The sequence below is a fragment of the Strix aluco genome, chromosome 3 (genome assembly GCF_031877795.1).
Source record: "Strix aluco isolate bStrAlu1 chromosome 3, bStrAlu1.hap1, whole genome shotgun sequence".
Taxonomy (NCBI): domain Eukaryota; kingdom Metazoa; phylum Chordata; class Aves; order Strigiformes; family Strigidae; genus Strix; species Strix aluco.
Window position 1 is genome coordinate 57,307,993 of NC_133933.1, and position 20,764 is coordinate 57,328,756.

At 38.6% G+C, this 20,764-nt stretch overlaps 1 protein-coding gene across 6 annotated transcripts in view; it reads left to right on the forward strand.

The window, feature by feature from the left end:
- UTRN (utrophin) overlaps positions 1-20,764 on the forward strand; it is a 387,283-nt gene that overhangs the window by 156,808 nt on the left and 209,711 nt on the right. For all 6 annotated transcript variants that reach the window (XM_074818672.1, XM_074818673.1, XM_074818671.1 and 3 more), the window contains 3 exons: positions 782-987; positions 2,414-2,568; positions 7,699-7,888. In XM_074818672.1, coding sequence (XP_074674773.1) covers positions 782-987; positions 2,414-2,568; positions 7,699-7,888 — 551 coding nt within the window. The remainder of the gene's footprint in view (positions 1-781; positions 988-2,413; positions 2,569-7,698; positions 7,889-20,764) is intronic.

Sequence of the window (20,764 nt, forward strand, 5' to 3'; positions counted from 1 at the left end):
AGGCAGACTTACTGCTTTCCCTGCCACACTATTTTTTTGTCATAGGCTTTTATTATGCTGTCTTTTTCACCCTTGGTTTATTAAAGGTTAAAGCTTGTTTATTGATCATCTAATGTACTATTTATTGAGAGGCGAATGACATATTTGAAGGAAATGAGGTGTGATCAATACATTTTCTGTTCTGCTATGTAATCTGCATAAGCCTGTAGAAACCTGTGGTGGAATGAAAGTGCCAAAATAGGTTGTTACTAGAGTGTTTCTACCTTGGCCAAAATTATAGTGCAGGTGCCACTAGACTGCCTTCAACACACAGTGGTCTGGAAAGCTGAGTTCACTTTGTGTAAGCTATCCATATCTAAACAGTATTTATTTATTTGTACTGGTTTAAGTTGCAGATACACAGATGACTTGCTGGTATAGCCATCACCTTAAAACTGTGCTGCTTGGAGCCCTGCTGCTGAAATATCTCTGCAGTGCAGCTACAGTAGATTTGCCTCCCACATGTGTGTACTTAAAAAGTAAAATAACATCTTTGAAATATTTCAGAAATAATTGTTACTTGTACACTGACCTGCTTAAACAAGAGGTAGCCAAACACCTGTAGTTTTTGTTTGCTTGTGTGAATGTGTAAACTACACGGGGAACTAAAATACTGAATATAGAAATGACTGTATATGAGAATTAATTATATCATTGCCTCTTGTCCTAAGAATTAAGTAATAGTCATGGCTACTTGTTTGTTTGTCTCAGGATTTTTTATATTCTGTATTGTCCTTCACAGTGGAGAAGGTGAAGAACCAGTGGGACAATACCCAGCATGGCGTGGAGGTGCGGCAGCAGCAGCTGAAGTACATGCTGACAGACAGCATGCAGTGGGATGAGCAGAGGGAAGAAATGGAGCACCTCATGGAGCAGTGTGAGATCCGTCTGCGTATGCTCCTGCAGGCCCCAAAAGAGATGCTTGCCAAACAGGTTTTAGACAACAAAGTAAGGCCATTTACACTTCTTTTTTCCCCCCATACCAGACTCTTCAGTCTACATAGTGCTACTGGACACAATTGATGTGTGAATATACAATTTAGTTGTAGGGCTGATTTGGCAATTCTGGCTCTTCTGGGGCATGATATATTCTAAATTGTCTCTATTTTTTTTATATATCAGACATCCTGAGAATCACTTTCTAGGAGGGAAACAGGTGGCATGTGTGCATGTGTGTCTTTTAGTAAATGTAGTTGAAATGAGTATAGTGTAGCATCAAATAAATTATACTATTCAGAAAGCTTGAACCTCAGATCAATAAAAGTTTAATCATACAGCCACAAAATGTAGCATGTATTACTTCATAGAAACCTATTAACATTTCACTTCTGATGGGTTCCAGGTGTATTCAACACTTTTTTTCTAATGCCATGCAGTCTTCACTGCTTTTCATATCACAGCAAATATGCTGTGAAAAATCAATAAGTCTAATGTCCTTTGGTCCTGGTGGCTGTCAGCAAAAGGACAGGCTGTAGGTGGTACAGGATGAGAACTGAAGAGATAAATCAGTGAGGAGGGGCTCTTATCAGTGCAGTATTTACAACAGGACTACAATAGAGTTTAAAAAAGTGTGTGTGCATATATATACACACATATGTATATATTATGAAGGGACAATGTGGGGGTGCTGCTGGGTATGGAAAGAAGCAGGAAGTATGATTGTCAGAATTCCTCACTGATTCATAGCTATTTCAGTAAACAGTAAAATTGTGTGCTTTGCATCATCTTTCTTTACATGAGCAGAGTATTGGAAATGGACTATTAGGTCTACTTGCTTTCTTAAGTGGAAGTAGGCCTGTGCCCAAACATATAGTACAGAGGTTGTAAGATACAAATGGACATATATATACGCAAATATATTTTTTTCATTTAGAAATAACCTTGAGTTCAGGATTCAGTAAAGTTAAGGCACCTTATGAATATCCTGACACAATAAGCGAACACATCTAATGTATTTTCTTCATTTAAAAGCAAAAAACTCCCACAATACAACGAAATCAAATTCTTATGATGTGCACTTGATTTATGCTACTTTTAGCTACTGCTTATATCATTATTATCATAACTTAAATTTATTCATGCTACTAAAAATAGGGAAGTATTTTTAATTCTGTTGCCAGTAAAACACAGAAGAGCATTTTTCTAGCCTTTTAGCAGTTCTGGCAAGTACAAGTTTTCCTCGTCTATTTGTGTTTTGGATGGTTCATTGTCAGATCACTTTAAAAAAGTCTTAGAAAGTCTACAGATACTTCTAGATGAAAAATATGCACATTTTTTGTTGAAGGAAAAGGCAAAAATAGTTTTAAAATATGATAAAATGTATATGAGAGAGTCTGATTTTTATTTACTGTCTCGTTCTGGAATTGCTTTTTAGCAGTTAATACAGGATTTGCATAGAGGTGACATCACAGTAGCTGCATTCAATGATCTTTCTAATAAACTTCTTCGAGAATATCGTGATGATGACACAAGGAGGGTGAAGGAAACCACTGACCGAATGAACACTTGCTGGGTTAATCTGAACCAAAGGTAATTACAATGTTTCACTGTATATGTAGCTGTTTGTGTATTAAACAGCAGTCTCTTCTGTCTGCTTTACTGCTGCATTTAGGATTACTGTGGATAATTAGTCAATTACAGTGAAGCTGGTTTGAGTTTTGATGACTGAAAGTGCCACATTTCACCATGGAAGGCTTCTGTATGATGTGGGGTTTTTTAAGTGGGGAAGGGGAAGTACTTCTTTCATGTTTGGTCTTGGATTTGCCTGTGGTGGCTATTCTCTAAGTGTCTTTGAACAGTTCCTCTCCTGTTCCTTGATGCTGGTATGCTTTATGTATTTGTAGTTTGGTGCTGTGCTTTCTTCTCATAAGCCTGCAGGTATTCAGCTTGGTCTTTCAATAAATTAATTCATTATGGCCTTTCATCTAACAGAAACTTTCCCTGAATGGGGCTGCGCTTTGGGTTCCTGAGTGTGATGCTTCTAGCACTCCCATCTAGAAAATACTTGAGCTATAGGAACCAAGACTTACTTGAAACTCACTTCTTTCTATTCATCCTCTGTTAAGACATATTTGTAACTATATCTTAATGAAAATATAGTATTTCCCTATGCATAATATTTTTTCCTGCAGGGTAATCTAATCTCTGCAGAAATTTTTTTTAGTCTTTGATAGACAATTAACATTTAGAATAGTGTCTGGCTCGGTGCCTGCAGCTTACAAGACGATATGTTTTGTGGTTAGGGGGACAGAACTGAGAATTGATCCTGTATGTATGGGAGTGAGGGAGATAACTGAAGTCTATATGTATGTGTGCATATATGTGCAAGGGGTAACTGCTTTTGTAATGAGATGTCAGTTAAGTGAATAAAAATCCTAGGTAATAAAGCCTCTGAAGTTGTTATATCCTGGGGAGTGAGAGGCAGAGAATGTCACAGTGGCAAGGAGGAGGTAATGAAGGAAGCAGAGTGTTATCTTATCCTTCTTTGGAGGAAAACTGTACTTTTGTCATTTTGTGCTTTTGATGTGGCAGCTGGTTTCCTGGTTATGTCCATTGAGAGATGAGGTATAAAATAGGCAAAACTTTGTATGGCTCATTCCATGTGATCATTTGAGAGGGAATAAACATTTGTTAATCTCTAAATGTTTTAAGACATAAAATAAGATTTTTCAAGCGAGTAGAACATTTCATAATTATTCTATGTGATGCAGACAACTTCTCCTGGTTCCTCAGAAAACTTCCAGTAGACTATGGGAAAGGCTTTGGCATATGACAAAATTTCATTGGCTTTTTACTTTTCTGAACTAGGTCACCTCTTAAAACGGCCCTTCTCGACCATTCATTTGAATTAAGATTAGGGACTGCAGCATTTTCACCATCAGATCATCCTTTCTTTCCTCAAAGTAAACAAATAATTTTTCCAAAAATGCCATTATCTTCATCTGAATGTCATGGTGACATCTAGGGATGAAGATGCAATTAGAGGGTGAGGGGAGACAGCTCCTTGTTGGATTAGCAGTAATAGTAGACTACAGCTCTGTAGTACTCTCATTCACATTCAAACTTTGCAGTGTTCTGGCTAGAACTGGCATAAAACTGCCCACCACTCAGAGCAGGTGACCAGAAAGAAAAGCTTCTGCCTGGAAGCCTCTCATTATTTTTGAATCTGCGTAAAGTCTGGAATAATAAGCAATTGCATTCTGTTGTGTATAACTGAAGCTCCTCAATTATCACCGGGGCTACTGTTTTGCAGTCTATAGCCTTAGGAAGAGGAGTATCTGCTTTGTTTTTTAACTAGGGACAGAATTTAAAGAACTCCAAGAGCCAGTAGGTAGCCAGAGTGTGGAGCTGCTCAATGCAATCCCATGGAGCAGCAGAGTAGAACTAAAAGGGGAGAATGTGCAGTGAAAGCACCTTTTCAAGGAAATGAAGGGTTTATACATGCTTTAAATGCAATAAATAGAAACCCTAGTGAACCTTGAGTGACAAGACTGACTTCATGTGGCAGATCTTGGACATGCAGGAGTTGTACATGGAACACACGTGTCCCTATGGCTTCTATAAGCTCAGATCTGTATTTATAGCATAATGCTTTGAAATACCAGTTTGTTCCCATGCTTGGAGGTTGTGGAAGGGGATCTTAATAACATCACCTGGGAGTATCACAGTCCTGAATAGCACAAGAACACTACCAGGAAGACTATAGCTGTGGCATGTAAAGTTGAAGGAACTTAGTTTAAAAATGTTGTCATTAAGAGATAGAAGCTCCCCAGCTTGACATTGTGTGAATTGAATACTTTGCCCAGTGGCTATTTATGTTCTGTTTTTATACATTAGGATGAAACTGCAGTAATTCTGTGTGTTTTTGCTGCCTCGGTAATGGATTGTAGTTGCTGTCTGTACTGTCTCAGATGTTATTTTCTGACTTTCTTTTGATCACACACTTGTATTCATTGCAGATTTTTAGTTTAAATCTGAAAACATAATTGGGTGGAACTGAAATCTGAAACAGTGCCATGGAAACTTAAATAGTAGAGTTACAACTTAAATAGTAGAGTTACAGTTTTCTTTTTCTTGGACGTGTCTTTGCTAATAGAATCTGCTTAGATCTTCTCCACTATCACTGTGTTCAGTGAAGTTAGCTGCATTTGTAAAGAATTCTCCAGGTTCTCCTTACATTTAATTCTTACGTCCTGGAAGGACCCTCTGTCTTTTGAGGCTGTTCTAAATGTATTAGAATGCTTTGAAAATCTGAGTCATCTTTTTGTAACATGGGGTAGTCATTAATCTGCAGTACGGAATTCTCCATTTTCTATTTTACATTTGTGGCCATTACTGGAAGGAAATTATTTACATCTGCTCTGTGAAAGTATTGCTCGCTACTGCTGTACAGGTCCTCTTTAAAAGCACCCATGTAATCTTAGAACATTAGTTGTAAATCTTTTAATTTATGCTGCTGGAGTACATATTTAGTGAAAGGAATGATTTTTACCTTTAATTCGAATATCATGACAGCAGTGGGACTGTGATAGGATTTCATTCTTTCCTTTAATTTCAACCAAGCAGGAAGTTTGAGAAATTAAAACGAGTGTTATTAGCTACAAAGTTCAGGTTGTCTCAATTCCCATCTAGCACATCAGTACTTAGAGATCTGGGTCACTTAGTGTTTCATCCTTTGGGGCTTTTCTTTTTCTTTGAAGGTCACCTTTATTACCAGTCTGTTCTTCCTGTTGTCACTCCTGTTCTTCCACCTTTGGCCTTAACCCCCTGCTAGGGAAGAAAATCCCTGCAGAGGGAGAAGGTTTTGAAGTCAGAGCTCATAACTGCTTTTACTGTACTTTTCTCGCAGTTCCTTGGTGTGCTCTAATTTTTGAGCTGGTGCTTGTTATCTTTTCTAGGCAATATTTATCCAAACCATTTGTAATCCCTAGCATGCTGTTTATTATTGTTTTTCTCAAGAGTGGGTGAAGCATTCTAGAGCTTCAAGTGAAAAGCAAGAATGAAGACTTCTTGCCCTGCTAGTCATTTACCAGTAGCCAAAACTTGGGCAAGCACGAAGTCAGGAATGATTCACACAATCTTATCTTGGATAAAGCAATTATTAACAAGTGACATAAGACCTAAGCTCCTAAAGTGGGGCCTGCAACACTATCTTTTTGCGAGTAGTCTCTAGAAAATTCAGTTGATTATGCTAATACTTGGGAATGTAAGCCTAGCAGAGTTGGAGTTGCATGAGATTTTCTTGAAAGAAAACAGCTTCTCCTTGCACCTGATGTGCTAGTAAACCAGAATACCTGCTTTGAAATATCATCTTGAATGGTACTGAACACCTGCAGCTTCTTTTCTAAAAACAGTATTTTAGCTACTTTTGAAATTTGTGATTCTAAACACAGTGATTCCCTAATACCACTGAGCAGTACTGTTGCCACAGTGTGACAAGGACGAAAGAAAGCCTAAGTAGAATAGGAGGAGCCAGAAGACACGTATTTGGGCCTGTCTGGACAAATGAGTTCAATGCATGTGAAAATATCAAATGCCGAGTGTTTTGACCTTGTCTTACTTGAAATTAAATATCACTTACCCCTGAAATCTTACAATATGGCTAGTGCTTGATGCAAAAATAAAATTGAACTTCATAATTATTTAGTAGCAGCATTCTAGGTAGTAGCCCCGTTAGGGAAGTCTGTACAGTGTTCTGGTGTGGGACAGCTTGTTTTTCTTTTGTCCTGATTTTGGGAAAAGGGATTCTGCAAAATAACAGTCTCAAATGGGTGAAATTTAGCTTGTCATGCTTTAATTAACGTTGTTAATCAGAGCTTTTAAAATTGCTGACTGTAACAGTTTCCCATCTGAGTTTCATTTCAGTGACAAGGAAACAGTTCTGTTATGCAGAAGTATAATGTGATCGCTTTTCCTAGGAAATCTTTTGAATTTGCTTACCAACAATATAATCCAAAGGTTTTAAATTAGTTCCTCACATCCTAAAAAGTCCTCTTACAAACAAAAACTTTTGTACCAATCAGAGATCTTTTGGATTGATTGAAAATTTCGACCGTATTTTACCAGTCTTTTCAGATTTAAGCGTGTTGAGCATGGCTTGACTGTTATGATGGCAGTGTATTATTCTATTTGTGTGATAGCATCAAAAGTCTTGTCTTTTAGCAGAGAGAACCAGGTATTTGACTTTTCATCCCTCAGCACTTTAACTCTTAGAAATTTAGGGAAATGTTTCTGCTTACTGTAAAAAATGAAGAAAAAATCCCCAAGCTCTCAGTGCTTCTATTGAGTATGATTTTTTTGTTGATGAGGAAAAACATTCACACTTTTCACACATGGGAATAACACTTCTGCCATTTGGGGTGGCATAAGCCCATGATGGTAATACTCAAAAAGGAAAAGCTAGGTTTTTAACTTAACTTTTTCTTCCACATGCCTTTTTTTAAAAAAGGGTTGTGACATATAACCGCTTGGGAACATCTGTGGGTAGCTATAGATATAATAACCACAGAAAAAATGATATAAATAATGATAAAACAAGCTGTGACAGATGTATAGTTTCTTAATAGAGATAACTTTCAGATTTACTTTTAGTAGTTTCATTATGATGTATGTAATGCTGTATGTTATGGGGGAATATACTGACACTTGTCTTGTTTTCAGAGCTGTTGATAGGCAGAATTTCTTGGAGACAGAGCTGAAGACAGTACAGGCCTCACACAAGGATCTGGAGAGCTTCCTCAAGTGGCTTCAAGAGGCAGAGACGACAGTTAATGTTCTAACAGATGCATCCCAGCGTGAGAACACTGCTCAGGACAGTGCCTGCATAAGGGAACTCAGAAAGCAGATGCAGGTGAGAAACTAAATAATACTACTGTTGTTCATGCTTTTTCTCAGCAGCAAATGTTGTAAAGGAAAGCTGTCTACTTCATTGGGGAAACCTGCAGCCTATTGGAAGGCGTTTAAAAACAGTATTTTAGAAGTCAGATGTGTGAAGGAAGCAGGTTTTTCTTCCTAAGGTTTGAAAAACAAGTTTTGTGGACATCTGTGGTACTGAGGGCTCTTAAATGTCCTTGGAGGGTGACTGTATTCAGGAGGTGTGTACTTGATTAAACCAAGTCATATTGTGTGATTGTCCAACCAAGCAATTTAATTTCCTCCAAGTAAAGCCCTCCTGGGCTGCACTGTCTCCTATCCCTGCCTGCCTTCTTCCTCCTGCTTTTTCAGAAATCCAAGAAATTGTTGTGCTTGGATCACCTCTTCTCCCTCTTCTGCTGCGCAGCAGCACCCCAGCTGTCCTGCCTTCCTGTACAGGCCACAGACTGGAAACCTGAGAAATAACTGAGGAGATTAAATGACACCACTTACAGTCCTTTTTAATATATGGACACCCTAGCTTGTCAAAAATCTAGAAGGGAGATCACTTCTCCCTGTCTAAGAAGCATGGACTAGCCGAGTACCACAACATTTGGTCGTTCCTTTGTATATCCCATACATCTCCTTTGGGGAAGTAGGAGGGAGAGAGGAGCTGGGTTCAGCCTGTACTAAGGGCACAGTGTATTGAGGGAAAACAGGTGGAAAGAGTATGGAGATTCAACAGCTCTTTTAAAAATCAGTATCTTTGGGCCTGTGACAGCAAAAGGTTGAACATCACTGGCTAAAAGGGTGTTGTGTTTCTACAATATATGAATTTTCTTTGTCCTGTTTACCTGGTGTGAATGCTGTTCATGTATCATCTTTCTCCTGAATTTTTAAATATATTTTTTCCTTCAGTTAATTGCTTATTTAGCAGTTATTTTGATATGCGGAGAACTGGGCTGTTATGTCAGTTATTAAATCCCGCACTCTGGGTTTGGAATAATGTCGTCTGTGGTCTTAAGTTCATGGGGTTTGAACAGCTTATAGTGAAAAAAAGTGCTGCTTTCAGTAGTGCTGTTGATCTGAACATATCTGCATTGAATTTAAATGAAACAAGACAGTTTAAAGTATCTGGTAGCAAGCTGCTCACTGTAATCATAAGGAAGAGAGCAATATATTGTGGAAGCTTGTGTCTGGTGAAGATGACATGTCACTCACCAATGTTTATATGATTCTGGTTAGTCAGGTAGCTCATCTGTAGAGATGTGGCTCTTTGTGAAATGCTGAGACTAGTCTGTAATAGCAACACCTCGAAGTTACTATTATACTTTCTATTGGCAAAAATTCCAAACAACTAGTGTAGTGGAGGTGGAAGAGCTAAAATGAGGCCACAGGAAGCTAACAACGTGAGGCAGTGCTTTCTATAAATAGACTTATTTCTGCATTACCTTGCATTCTGTGTAGTCAATCACACCAAGATAAAGCTGTTTATTTCACAGTTTGCTTGTTGGCTCTATGCAGCTGTGAAGCACGTTGGTCATGGAAGATTGTTCACCTTCCACTGTGCTGCAGTCTGGTTAAAATTTGTCAGAGTTGTGCTGTGTGTGGGGAGAACTGCTGGGCAAGACTGTTTGCTGTGTGGAGAAGGTCTATAACTAGCTCTTGACCATAGCCATTGTCCTGGCTTGTAACCATTGAGAAGGCAGGTGTAGGTGCTTGGGCATGGCCTCCCCTTGTTCAGCATCTCATTACCTGATATTGTCCATCTTTTTCTATGACTGTATGCTTCTACACACTGTGCACATGAAGCATAATCACTTAACTTACCCATGGCTTCACATAATAATGTGAGCTTTTTTCAGCTACCGAAGAAAGTTAAGTAGAGCATATCAAAGACTGTCATAGCATAATGGCTTCTGAAATGAACTTTGTCATCTATCATCTTTCAGTCTCACTTTAAATACAACTGAAGATATTTGTATCATGACACTGGCAAATGCTCCAAAATCAACATTTCTGTTTTCAAATATATGTTGAAATGAACTTTTGAAAATAAAATGAAGCTCTAACATCTTGCTGTACCTTAAAAAAATCAAGTCCACTCCCTGTAAGTTCTTAAGCTTAATATCTTATTAAACAAAGATCATTTCCTGTTCTTCCCCTGTTGAGTTGTATAAAATAACAATGTTCTTCTCTTTGTGCTTTGTTGAATATGTGAAGTATTTTTTTTTTAAATGGTTTTAAGAAGAATGCAGGGCTTATGACTCTCTGCTCTGTGTGAAGATACTTCTGTCTGCAAGCCCTGTGCAGTGAGTAAAACTTCACTATGAATTTAAGGTGTGATAAATTCTAGGTGATATGGGCTGAACATAGACAAAACATTTTCAAAATAGGATCATCTGTTAAACTGGCATCTGTGTGCATGGGAGGACTATCCTCCATTACATTTTTGGGGCTAACTTGTTTGGCTGCAGCTCAAGCCACTCTGCAAGGGAACTGGTGATCTGGGCACTGGTGAAACCTTATTTTGCCTTCTATTGCGACATCCAAGGCTAGCAACAGTACTATGCAAATAATGCAAACTTTGAGTGTGGTAATGATTTCTTTTTTGGAAAGGAAGAAATTCAGTCTTTTTAATTCATTCTCTCAGTATCTAAATGTTGCAGAAGACTCCTTTCAGCTTAGTACCAAAACACTCTAGTCTGTGTTGCAAAATGTTTAGCAGCCACCTGAAAGAAATTAAAACTTAATTTGAAGATGTAGAAAATGAGCTAGGAAACAGTAAGAAGTAATGTTGGGTCAATGTGTGTGAAGTCCTGTGCCTACAGATGTGAAGGTGTTCAAAATAATGTGAAAGTTTTGTTTTAATGTAAATTAAAATCAGCATGACTAGTGGTGGGCTGGCTGTTTGTTTCACTGCTTGATTCGAACTTGCATATTAGCTGAGAAGGAGAAAAGCAGAACTGAAAGGAGGATGTGGGTGTGGACTGTGGCTTTTTATCTTACACAGAAAAGGTTTGAGCTCTTGACAGTGATTTCTGAATGCTTCAGTATTGTTTTTGGACTTGTCCTGCTTCATAGATTTCCTCAAAAGATGTTTGGTAACACCATGTCAGCTAATGATGGTAGGCTAGAGCTGGTAGGTTAAAGGAACAGACTTGTGGTGGGATAGAAGAGTAGGTATAAGCCAGGAACAATGGAGTACAGGGGAATGGTTCAAATGAGTGGTGGAGATGAGGAAAGATGAGTCTGGCAAGGTGAAGAATACAGGTGGTAAGATGTCTATACACAGAGTGGAATGAAGGCTCTGTTTCCTTAAAATGATGTTATTGGTGCTGGACAGATCAGGAACACAACAGAATACAGGTAAAGGGGTGTACCTGAGGACTGGTAGAAGCATTGATTCAGTTTTAAAAATAAGGATGAAAAGGTGGTGTTAGCAGAATTGGATGGGAAGAGTGTTTAAATATCCTGTATGAAGAACCTACACCCGGCATTCATCCCCTCAGGTGAAAAGTGCCGAAGAGGAGGCAAACTTGTGTATAATGCACTGGCATCTAATCCGTGCATTATTTAGTATCACATGAACTTGTCATGCTACCTGCAGTTGGTGCCTCCATACTGTTCCGATTGATGTGCTTGAAATGTGTACGTACCTGTTCATGTGGCAATGTGCACATTAAATAATATGATTACTTGTAATGGTGTCTACCATCTACTGTGTTAATGGCCTCCCTGAACCTTTTCTACAGCAGCCCCTCTAATACAAATTTAAGTAGGTTTATCATAGCACCTTTGGAAGTCATAAGAAATAGCTGTCTCTGGTTGTGCTGCAGTATAGCCACACGTAGGGGTATGTTGACTGTATTGTGTTGGGAGTGCCTTGCTGGTAGCAAAACGCTTCCACGCTCTTGAACGTCCTACTGCCATCCTTAGATGGCTTAAATAATTCTGCTTTGTCATGGGAAAAACATCAAAATGATGTTAGCTCTTTGGATTCGGGGATGGCACAACTGTATACTTTTAATTTGTCAAACCCCTATTCTTTCTTGTCCTAATAAGTCATTCAGGAAAAGATTTTAATTGGAAGTGGCTCCTGAAAAACATTCCTACTTTCTGGCGCAAGTGAGAATCCTTTGAGATCCCTTTGACTAAATTAGCTTTAAGAGAGTTTTCATAGCAGTGAGATTTACCCCCTGCGGTTTTTCCTTTTGTATTGGGTAATCTAGTTTTGAGAAGCGCCTGTGTGATTTATTAGCCTTTAACGTATGACTGATATAATTAGGGCAGGTATCCGTCTGCTCCTCTCTCAAGATTTATAACAGTCTGTTATTCACTCACTCTACAGCTCTGCCAGAGCTGCGTTCAGTCTGAGAGCGAGAGCATCCTTTCCCAGAGTGAGGGAGCAAATGCTCAGTCTGCCGATAGAAAGCAGCTAGCTACTGGGGAGAAAAACTGTTGTGATGATACACTGGAGCTGTCTTCCTGAAGGAATTCCTTTTTTATTCCTGCAGCTTTCAGGCTTAAATTAATAAGACTTCCTGGCTATTCAGTGCACTCCTGAACAGTGGCAGACGCTTGGCTACTCAACAACTTCATTTACCCTCTGCACAAGCAGAGCTGAGCAGTACCGGTTAGAAGAATCGGTAAAGGCTGTTATTTTTTTACATTTGTTTCCTGGGGTTATTTTGGGAGAGAAACTTATGCTATATCAACCTCCTTTGCCTTTGAAACGTATAAAGCCTGTGGCTCGCAAAAGCAGTCCTGGAAGAGAGCATGCTCAGAAAGCTGGCAAATCATTGTCCAGTGACCGGGAGGAAATGATAGTTGCTCTTCATTTATAATGCAAATTCTGAGGTGTCTTCAGAAGTGTGGCAAACTTAAAATGATGGCTGTGGTGAGAACGTCTCTGCAGAAAGTTGTCGTGTTGTTGCATCGTTTACAGAGGATGGCAGTTTCTTCTCCTCGTTACCAGAAGCTTTGTAAGGTAAGAAATGTAAGCCTTAAATCTTGAGTGTGTCTAATGCTAACTCTGTTGCCTTTCTGAGATAAAAAGAAAATAAGAGTGAGATGAGTGTCAGAAGTACCTAGGTTATCTAGTGTGTTTTTAAAGCCTGATTTGCTCTCGTGTGGGTGCTTTGTTAAAGAAGTAATACAAAAAACCCCTATGCTTGTCAGAGTGATAAATTTTTTTAAAAAGTGCTGTCTTGCCTTCCATTTAAGTGTCTGGAAGGAAACTGTTAATGTTCAATGTTCTTTTGTAAAATACTACCACATCTCATTTTCCAGAGGAGTTGGTTAGTTCTTGGTAAATGCAGTACTTTAACTCCTGGCTACCCATTATGTAGAATAACTGCGTTCTTCCCTGCCCGATGTTTTTCTTTTGAGCTTTATGAAACTTTTAATTAGGAATGAGTTCAGCAGACTAATATGCAGCCATGAAATTTTTACTTCACCTGCCTATATTTATAGAGTTCTTTCAGAGATAAAAAATAAGGAAAAGTTGGAGGAAAAGCATGTTGATGTAGGCTACCACTCATACTGGTATTTCTGCTGTTACCTGTTCTGGTGGCTATTTCTGCTTCCACCAAGACTGTATTTACTTTTTTTTTTGTACAGGTTCACTAGTTCAGAATAGTAACGCGGCGGTAATGATCTAAGCTGCCGAGTAAAAATAATTTTAAGTAGGTTGATCACTCACCAGATTAAAAAGGAAAAAAATTAAAAAATAAATTTCACACTGGTCTGTAAAGTCCATGAGTTAATACTGCTGTGGTGTTGGTGCCTGTGTGGAATAGTCATACTGTGGTGTATTATTGGACTTTTATATAAGGATCTTACTTTGTAACTTTGGAAAAACATAAAATTAGAGAGATCTTCAGCTGTATACTGACGTAACCTTATAGAAATTCTATTTGACTGCCTTTGAACTTGTTTGTTTATTCTTGCTGCTTGTGATACTTTAAAACTGTGTGTGTTTTCAGTGAAACTATGCCTGAGTTTTGTGTACAAGGTGTGTGAAAACCAAAGTGCATGGCTGCGTCTTGTTCCAATGATAAAGCAAAGCCGCTGTAACTCATCAGATTTGCTTCAATCTGAAATGTGTTTTCTGTTATGAGAAATCCGAAAATGACATCAAGTAAAAGAGATCCCACCTCTATAGCAGAGTTTGGAAGTAAGAAAAGGGTGTAATGCAGTTATCTGGTTCATAACAGTGAAGCTTGTAGAGGAAGTTCTGGCATATGGGGAAAATCACATTGTTTTCAAATGGGTGTTTCAGTGTGCTTCTGTTTACAGAGCTGTACTAAGAGATGCATCTTCATTATGAAGAATGATAGACAGTAGTTTGTGTACATACAAGCTATTTTAATGAGCATGCCTCAGTTAATCTTGTCTTTATCAATTCTGTCATTAAAGAGCCCTGTTTGCTTTTGTGAATAAGGCAAATCTTTTTTCATTAAAATCATGTTTTTTAGTTGTCTTTTCATAAGCACTAGGAAAAGTGCTTTAAAACATATTTAGTCACGTTTTTGTGTATAAGCTTGTTTGTAACAATATTTGTCAAACAAGAACTATTTAGTACCTTTTGAAGTAATAATTATTTGCTAATTAGCCTGAGAGTCTGGTAAATGGTTGGATGCTTAATTTCTTGACTTTAAATCTTTGAGGGGTAGTAAAAAAAAAAATCTTCTCAAAGGCTGTTATTAAAATATATTTTCTGATTGAGAAACCATGCAGTGACAGCCTTGGGAATTTTTGTGTAGCTTAAAATTACACATTACATGTTTTTCTGTTTGTTAAAAAGTCATGCAGCTTATTTTTTTCAGATGCCTGTGCTTAGTTTACTGGAAGTAGAATTGTTGGTCAGCCTGTAGTTAAATCAGACACTGATTGAGGAAAAAAGGAATGGTTTACAATCCCAGTCACTTCCAGCAGGTGTCAATGTAAGGCAATGATAGATGGGAGTCTGGTGACAGAATTGTTAATACTTAGATGAGAAAATGGTATGGAAATTACAAATTAAAAACAACTATGACAGTGTGTCAGGAAGAATTTCTTGTAGTGCTCTGTATACGTCTGTCTTTGGAATTTCACAAGTTTGTACATGTCTTGTGAACTCTACAGATACACTAATATAGTTCAGTTCTGCTGAAGAGAAGTGATTTACTATAAAGTATATGAATTATTGCATTGTGTACAGGGTAGTTGCTTCATGAACTAGCATCTAAATGTTGCATGTGAAGCGTCCTCTGAAGTGTAACAGTGACAATGAAATAAACATTAAAAAAGTGCTAATGAAATATTTAAAACAAATTGTTGAAGTTAGTGTTTGTTTTAAACGGCACTGTTTATAAAAGAATAAACAAGGCTTTATTGTTGAACTGTACTGAGGAAAGTCATAATTGTTCCTTTTATTAGCAGCTTCCTGTAATAGTAATGCTCAGCATTCATAGTCCTAATTTTGCAAATTTCTTAAAAGTAGAAACAAAAATAAACACTTCGGTGACATATTACAGCATTGATGAAAAACAGGAAATCCAAGTTTTAGGGTATTTCTTCTTCTGCTGATTTTTTCTTTCACTGATTTCTTTGTACCAAAGTGAGTTTTGTCAGATATAACTTTTCACTAGTATTGATATTTGATTCTTTTACACTGAAATCAGTGATGTACCAGGGCAAAATGTGTACACTTAGCATTGTGTTGTCAGGCAATGTGTAATAAGTTTTGCTTTATTGTTGTTAGCTTTGTTTCATAACTCTTTTCTAACATTTTGACACTCGAAGTGAACAACCAGAAAAATGTTTTGTCATCTGCTCTGTGTTCTTGCTAATGTGTGATTGTTGTTTAAAGAACGTTGTCTATCAGGTATATCCAACTAGCTTAGACAAGAACGAATTTACAATTTTATTGGGAACAGAAAAAATCTGTAAGGTACAAGTCGATAGATCTCTTCTGAGAGACCAGAACTACCGTATTACTTACGAAAATGAAATAGGAAATTGGGAAGCTTTCTCTAACTTCCCAGACAGAACTGGAAGAATAGTGCGTCTGTCAGGTAAATGATTACCTTGAAATATGTATTCTGCTTGTGGTACTTAACTGTGGTATTTTTGAAGCACACTGTTAACATTCAGGGACTGGAGCATTCATCCTCTGGAGAACAGACTGAGGAACACAGGTAGTAGCGCTGAGAGTACTTTCTAATTTCTTTTGTGATGACTTCTTGAGAAACACCCTCTTTAAAAATAAATAAACAACCCCCTTTATATAAAATACTTGAAATCTCAAACCTGGTCCAACATGAGTCTTCATTCTTGAAGTGATACATGGTAACTTAGGTGAGTTTCTGAATTCTTCAGCTGTGAAGAGAAATGATGCATCAGAAGTATGTATCTTGTGGTTCTTTTTTATGAATACATAACTTAAAATGCAATTCTCATTTTTTGCTGTTTCATTTTTTTATGACTGACTAAATTTATAAAACCACAGGAAGTTAAAAGCACAGTGAATGCTGGGGTCAGCCAAAATCCTATTTTGCTGTGATACTGGTGATTGCATTCCAGACACTTACGTTATGTTGAATTTTGAGAGTAGCAGCAAAGGTTTTGTTCCTATGACATTTTGAAAAAAAAATGTGAAGGTCATGGGGGTGGGGAGCAGGTGGTGGTGCAAAAAAAGCATGAAAGGCTGTGTTGAGAAATGGGTAGGTTCCAATGAGTTCAACAAAGATAAGTTTTCTGCTGTTCACATGACTTCAAGTTGATTTAGAAAATAAATCATTGGCACTTGATCACATTCAAGTATGAAATAGAGGTAAAGTGTGGATGAAGAGGCAGTGTTACAACAGCGTTGTAGCACATTTATTGGACAGTGGAAGTGATAACAGAAGTTAATTGTGGAAGCATGTCCTGAAGTAGGCTACTGTATTAAGCTAGTTGTTGGTTGGAAAATGAAGCAGTGCCTGTATTGTCAAGAGCATTGCTAAATTATGCAGACAGTTTCTTTTCTTAGATGAGAAAGTTAAGTCTGGAGGGCTTGATAGTGTTCTAGTCATATAAGGGACATTCTGATTGGATCGAAGTCTATCATAAAGCCTTACAGGAAGGAGAAAGCCAGAATTAAAGGGAACCTTGGATATAATGACTGTTATCTACTGAAATACAATGAGGCTAAAAGTGCACTGGTGGAAAAAAAATGGCTATTTCAAAACAGGAGATTTAGTAAATAATATCTAATGATCAGCATCTCATTAGTTTAGGATTTGCCATTTTACAAAACAACCGAGAAGTGTAAATGGTAACCATCCCAGCTCCAAACATACCTTGTTTGTGTTGAAAATTACTGTAGAAGAACTGGCATCTGTTGTGATTTGAGGTAGTGTATGTGCAGGGGTGGGATGAAACATGACTTGAGCGTATGGTAAGCAGAACAGGGTTAACATACAGTTGATGAAGACTTTACAGAGTTTAAAGTTCAACAGGATAGCATGATGGTGTTCAGTGACTGAAAAGACAAGAAAGCCTTATTTGGAGAAATGTGAATGTGGAGGTTTGCACTCAGCCAGCAGCCAGACACCACGTGGCCGGCCGTTCACCTCCCCCTCCCCTCTCTGCTGAAACAGAGGAGGGACAAAAAGAAGAGAATTCATAGGTTGAATAAAAAGAAGGAATTTACTAAATATAACAAGAGAACAAGAGTAACAATAGTGAGTCCAAAAAGAAAACGGGTAAAATGCAGCAGTGGCTGACCGAGTGTGAAGATCCCCCCCCGCCCCAAGCAACAACAAGACCCGACGAGCAGACGATGTGTGTGCCAGCGAGAGGGAGAGGGGAGAGGGAGAGAGCCCGCCCACCTAAATCCCTGGGCATGACATCACATGGTATGAAATACTTCAATGAAAATTAAATCCCTCCTGGTCAAAAACAGGACAGTCTCCACCCCTTATTCCATACCATTGACGTTATGATCAGGTTTCCAAATACATCTTAAGGAATCACCACCCCCTTTTTTTTCCAGGTCTCACATATATCATTTCCTTAGTCTATGGGCCATCCTTCCACAATGTTTACTGAGTTCATTTAGTCCATAACTTCAGGTTCCATCTGTTATGACAGTCTATAAGGCTGAGGAATGAGGCGGAGTTGGCTCAGTCGGTGGAGCAGGAGGCTTTGGATGTGGCACGGGGATGTTCCAAGGCTCTAATTGCAATAACAGGGTTATTTGACAGTCCGGTTCATTGGCTATTCTCACCTAAAATCAAATCTCCCTGAGGCACACATCGGACCTCTCCATCCTTCTGCATTACCCTCCAAGTGCACCCAGGTCCTTGGGTAAAAGTAATCCCATGCATGGGACTGTTTTAAAAAAAAACAACCCACCAACAAAAAGACTGCAAAGCAAATTCTTGCACCTGAGAAGGAATAACCCAGTGCATTGGTACAGGCTGTGTGAGCAAGATCGTCACCATCAGATACGGAGAATTGATTAATCTCATCTACTTAGCACTCATAAGGTCATCTCTAGAATACCATGGTTGGTTTCAGGCCCCCAGTTCAGGAGACTGAGAGACTGGGGAGAGTGCAGTGCTTGGAGGCTGGAGCACATGACATAAGAGTAGAGGTGGAGGAAGCTGGCTTGATTTAATTTGGAGGGGAAAAGGCTCCGGGGTTTCCAAATGCTGTCGCTGCCTATCTGATGGTTTGTTATTATAGAAGATGGACATGGAGCCAGACTCTTCTCAGAGGTGCCCTGTGAAAGAAAAAGATGCAGCAGGAACAAGCTGTGGTGGGAGAATTGGGTATAAGGGCAACAGTTCTGCACAGCAAGTGTAGTTGAGTATTGTATTGAGTTGTATTTCCATCTCTAGAGGTATTAAAAGCTGTAGTGGCTAAGGTCCTTAACAGCTAGACCGAGCTTTGAAATTGGCTCCTGAAATTGGCAGGAGGTTTGACCATGTGACCTCCAGAGGTCTTCCAACTTGTGATTTTCTATGATTCTCTGTGCTAGTGCCCTGTTAGCTTATGAGTGAAGACTAAAATAGGCAAAACTATAGCGCAGCAGTTTTCAGCTGTGGCTGTGTTGCCTGCTTCTTATCCAAAGGAACTTCACATTTTTACCCCATGTGAAAAATTCTTACTAATCTTCTGAATTTTGATCTAAATCTGGGCTTGCTATGAGTCTGCTGTACAGCCATAGCACATGTTCATTTGTGAATCTTTTTGCTGTGGTTTAACTTCAATGGTAACAATGTGGTACAGTCAGGCATTCGGCACGTATCTGAATTTTGTGGCTGTGATGAGAAAGCACTTTAATATAGTGTAAAACTTCCTGTTATCTAACCTGCCCCCCACGCCCTTACTTTTGCATTTTCAGATGATTTTTTCAAAACTCAAAAAGAACATGCCACAACCCTCTTTCAGAGAAAGGTTGTGCGCATCTTGAGTGATGAGGCTGACCTAAATGTAACTGTTTCGTTTTGTCACTTGTCTAATTATGGTCAGTGCCAAATGAAACTGTATAATAAATGGGTAGTTTTGTACTTTTGTGTTACTATTTTAAACTCTTTTTAACAGAAGACTGTGCTCTGTAGTGTTCTGTGTATGTATTGGATTTCTCTAGAAATAAAATTATTTCTTTAAGGTGGGAGAACAAGGAGAAATAAAATGGGAGAGGACATAAAGCTTCCTAAATTTGGTATTTTTAACTGTTGCACCAGTCATTCCTATTTGCAAGCAAAATGCAGCTTAACAGGAGAGAAATGGATTCTAGGATATAACTTTATTTAATAGTCTTTCCAGTAGTATTTTGGAAGGGAGGAGAGGAGGAGAGGGAGGAGATGAGTGAAACTTCAGGACATGCTTTTAGAATTCTCTTGCATTTAAAGGCAAGTCTGGTTTTTAAGCTGAAAATATTTTGCTGTTGCAGCAAGAATGAAAATGAATATAAAATATGGAGTAGTTCTATTAAGGCATGAATATAGGATTAATGGGAAAATTGACTTCCATGAACTTCACGTATTTACAGGAGCTGGATCAATACTTGATATATGAGACCATATCACTGTAGTATTTTACCACAGTACTTTTTGATTGCTGCCATTTTTTCAGGGAGCAATTTTTTTTCTCCTCTTTCCCTTAGGGCTCAATTACCCAGCCCAAATTCATGAAGTCCTGCAGCAGTAGGTGCCTAAAACAGCATAGCGCTTCACCAGTTCTTATCTAGACAACTGAAAGTCTTTCTTGTCTTCTGCCTCATGCAGATCATTTGAGCTTATTTTTAAGAAACCAGTACTCACTATGTAGCTGGGAAAATAGTACTGTTTGAAGCTGTCCTGTCACTGCCAGTCATCAGGGACTCCGGTGCCCTCCCTTTCGTCTTCTCCTCTGTTTTTAATCAAGACAAACTGCTATGAGACTTCATGTTCCAAAGTTGCGCTGCAAGCTTCCTATTTCATATCCACTGCTTGCAGACCTTTGTGGCTCTCTGGCTGCCCTGTGACGTTTTCATGCTGGGCACTCTTGATATAATTTGCTGTAAAGCATTTTACTTCAAAGCAGAAGTAACTTACGCAGTCCCTCATAGCTGGGTAATTGAATGTGGGTGGAAGATGTCAATGGCGTTCCTGGTAATTGATGTCCTGTGTTGCGCTAAAGAAAGCAATTCTTCATAGTCATCATGGAACTGTATTTACTGGTGGTTTCTAGCTATGGTAAATATGGTAGGTGCTGCAAGTGAAGTAACCAATCGAAATGCTGCTGGTGCTGTAGATGCTTCTCAGTTGCTGATGAGCCCTGTATCTATGGGCCCAGTGTTGTGCTAATAGGGTAAGTGCTGGCTTCTCTGCACTGGTGTTTCAAATTTCTGACCTGA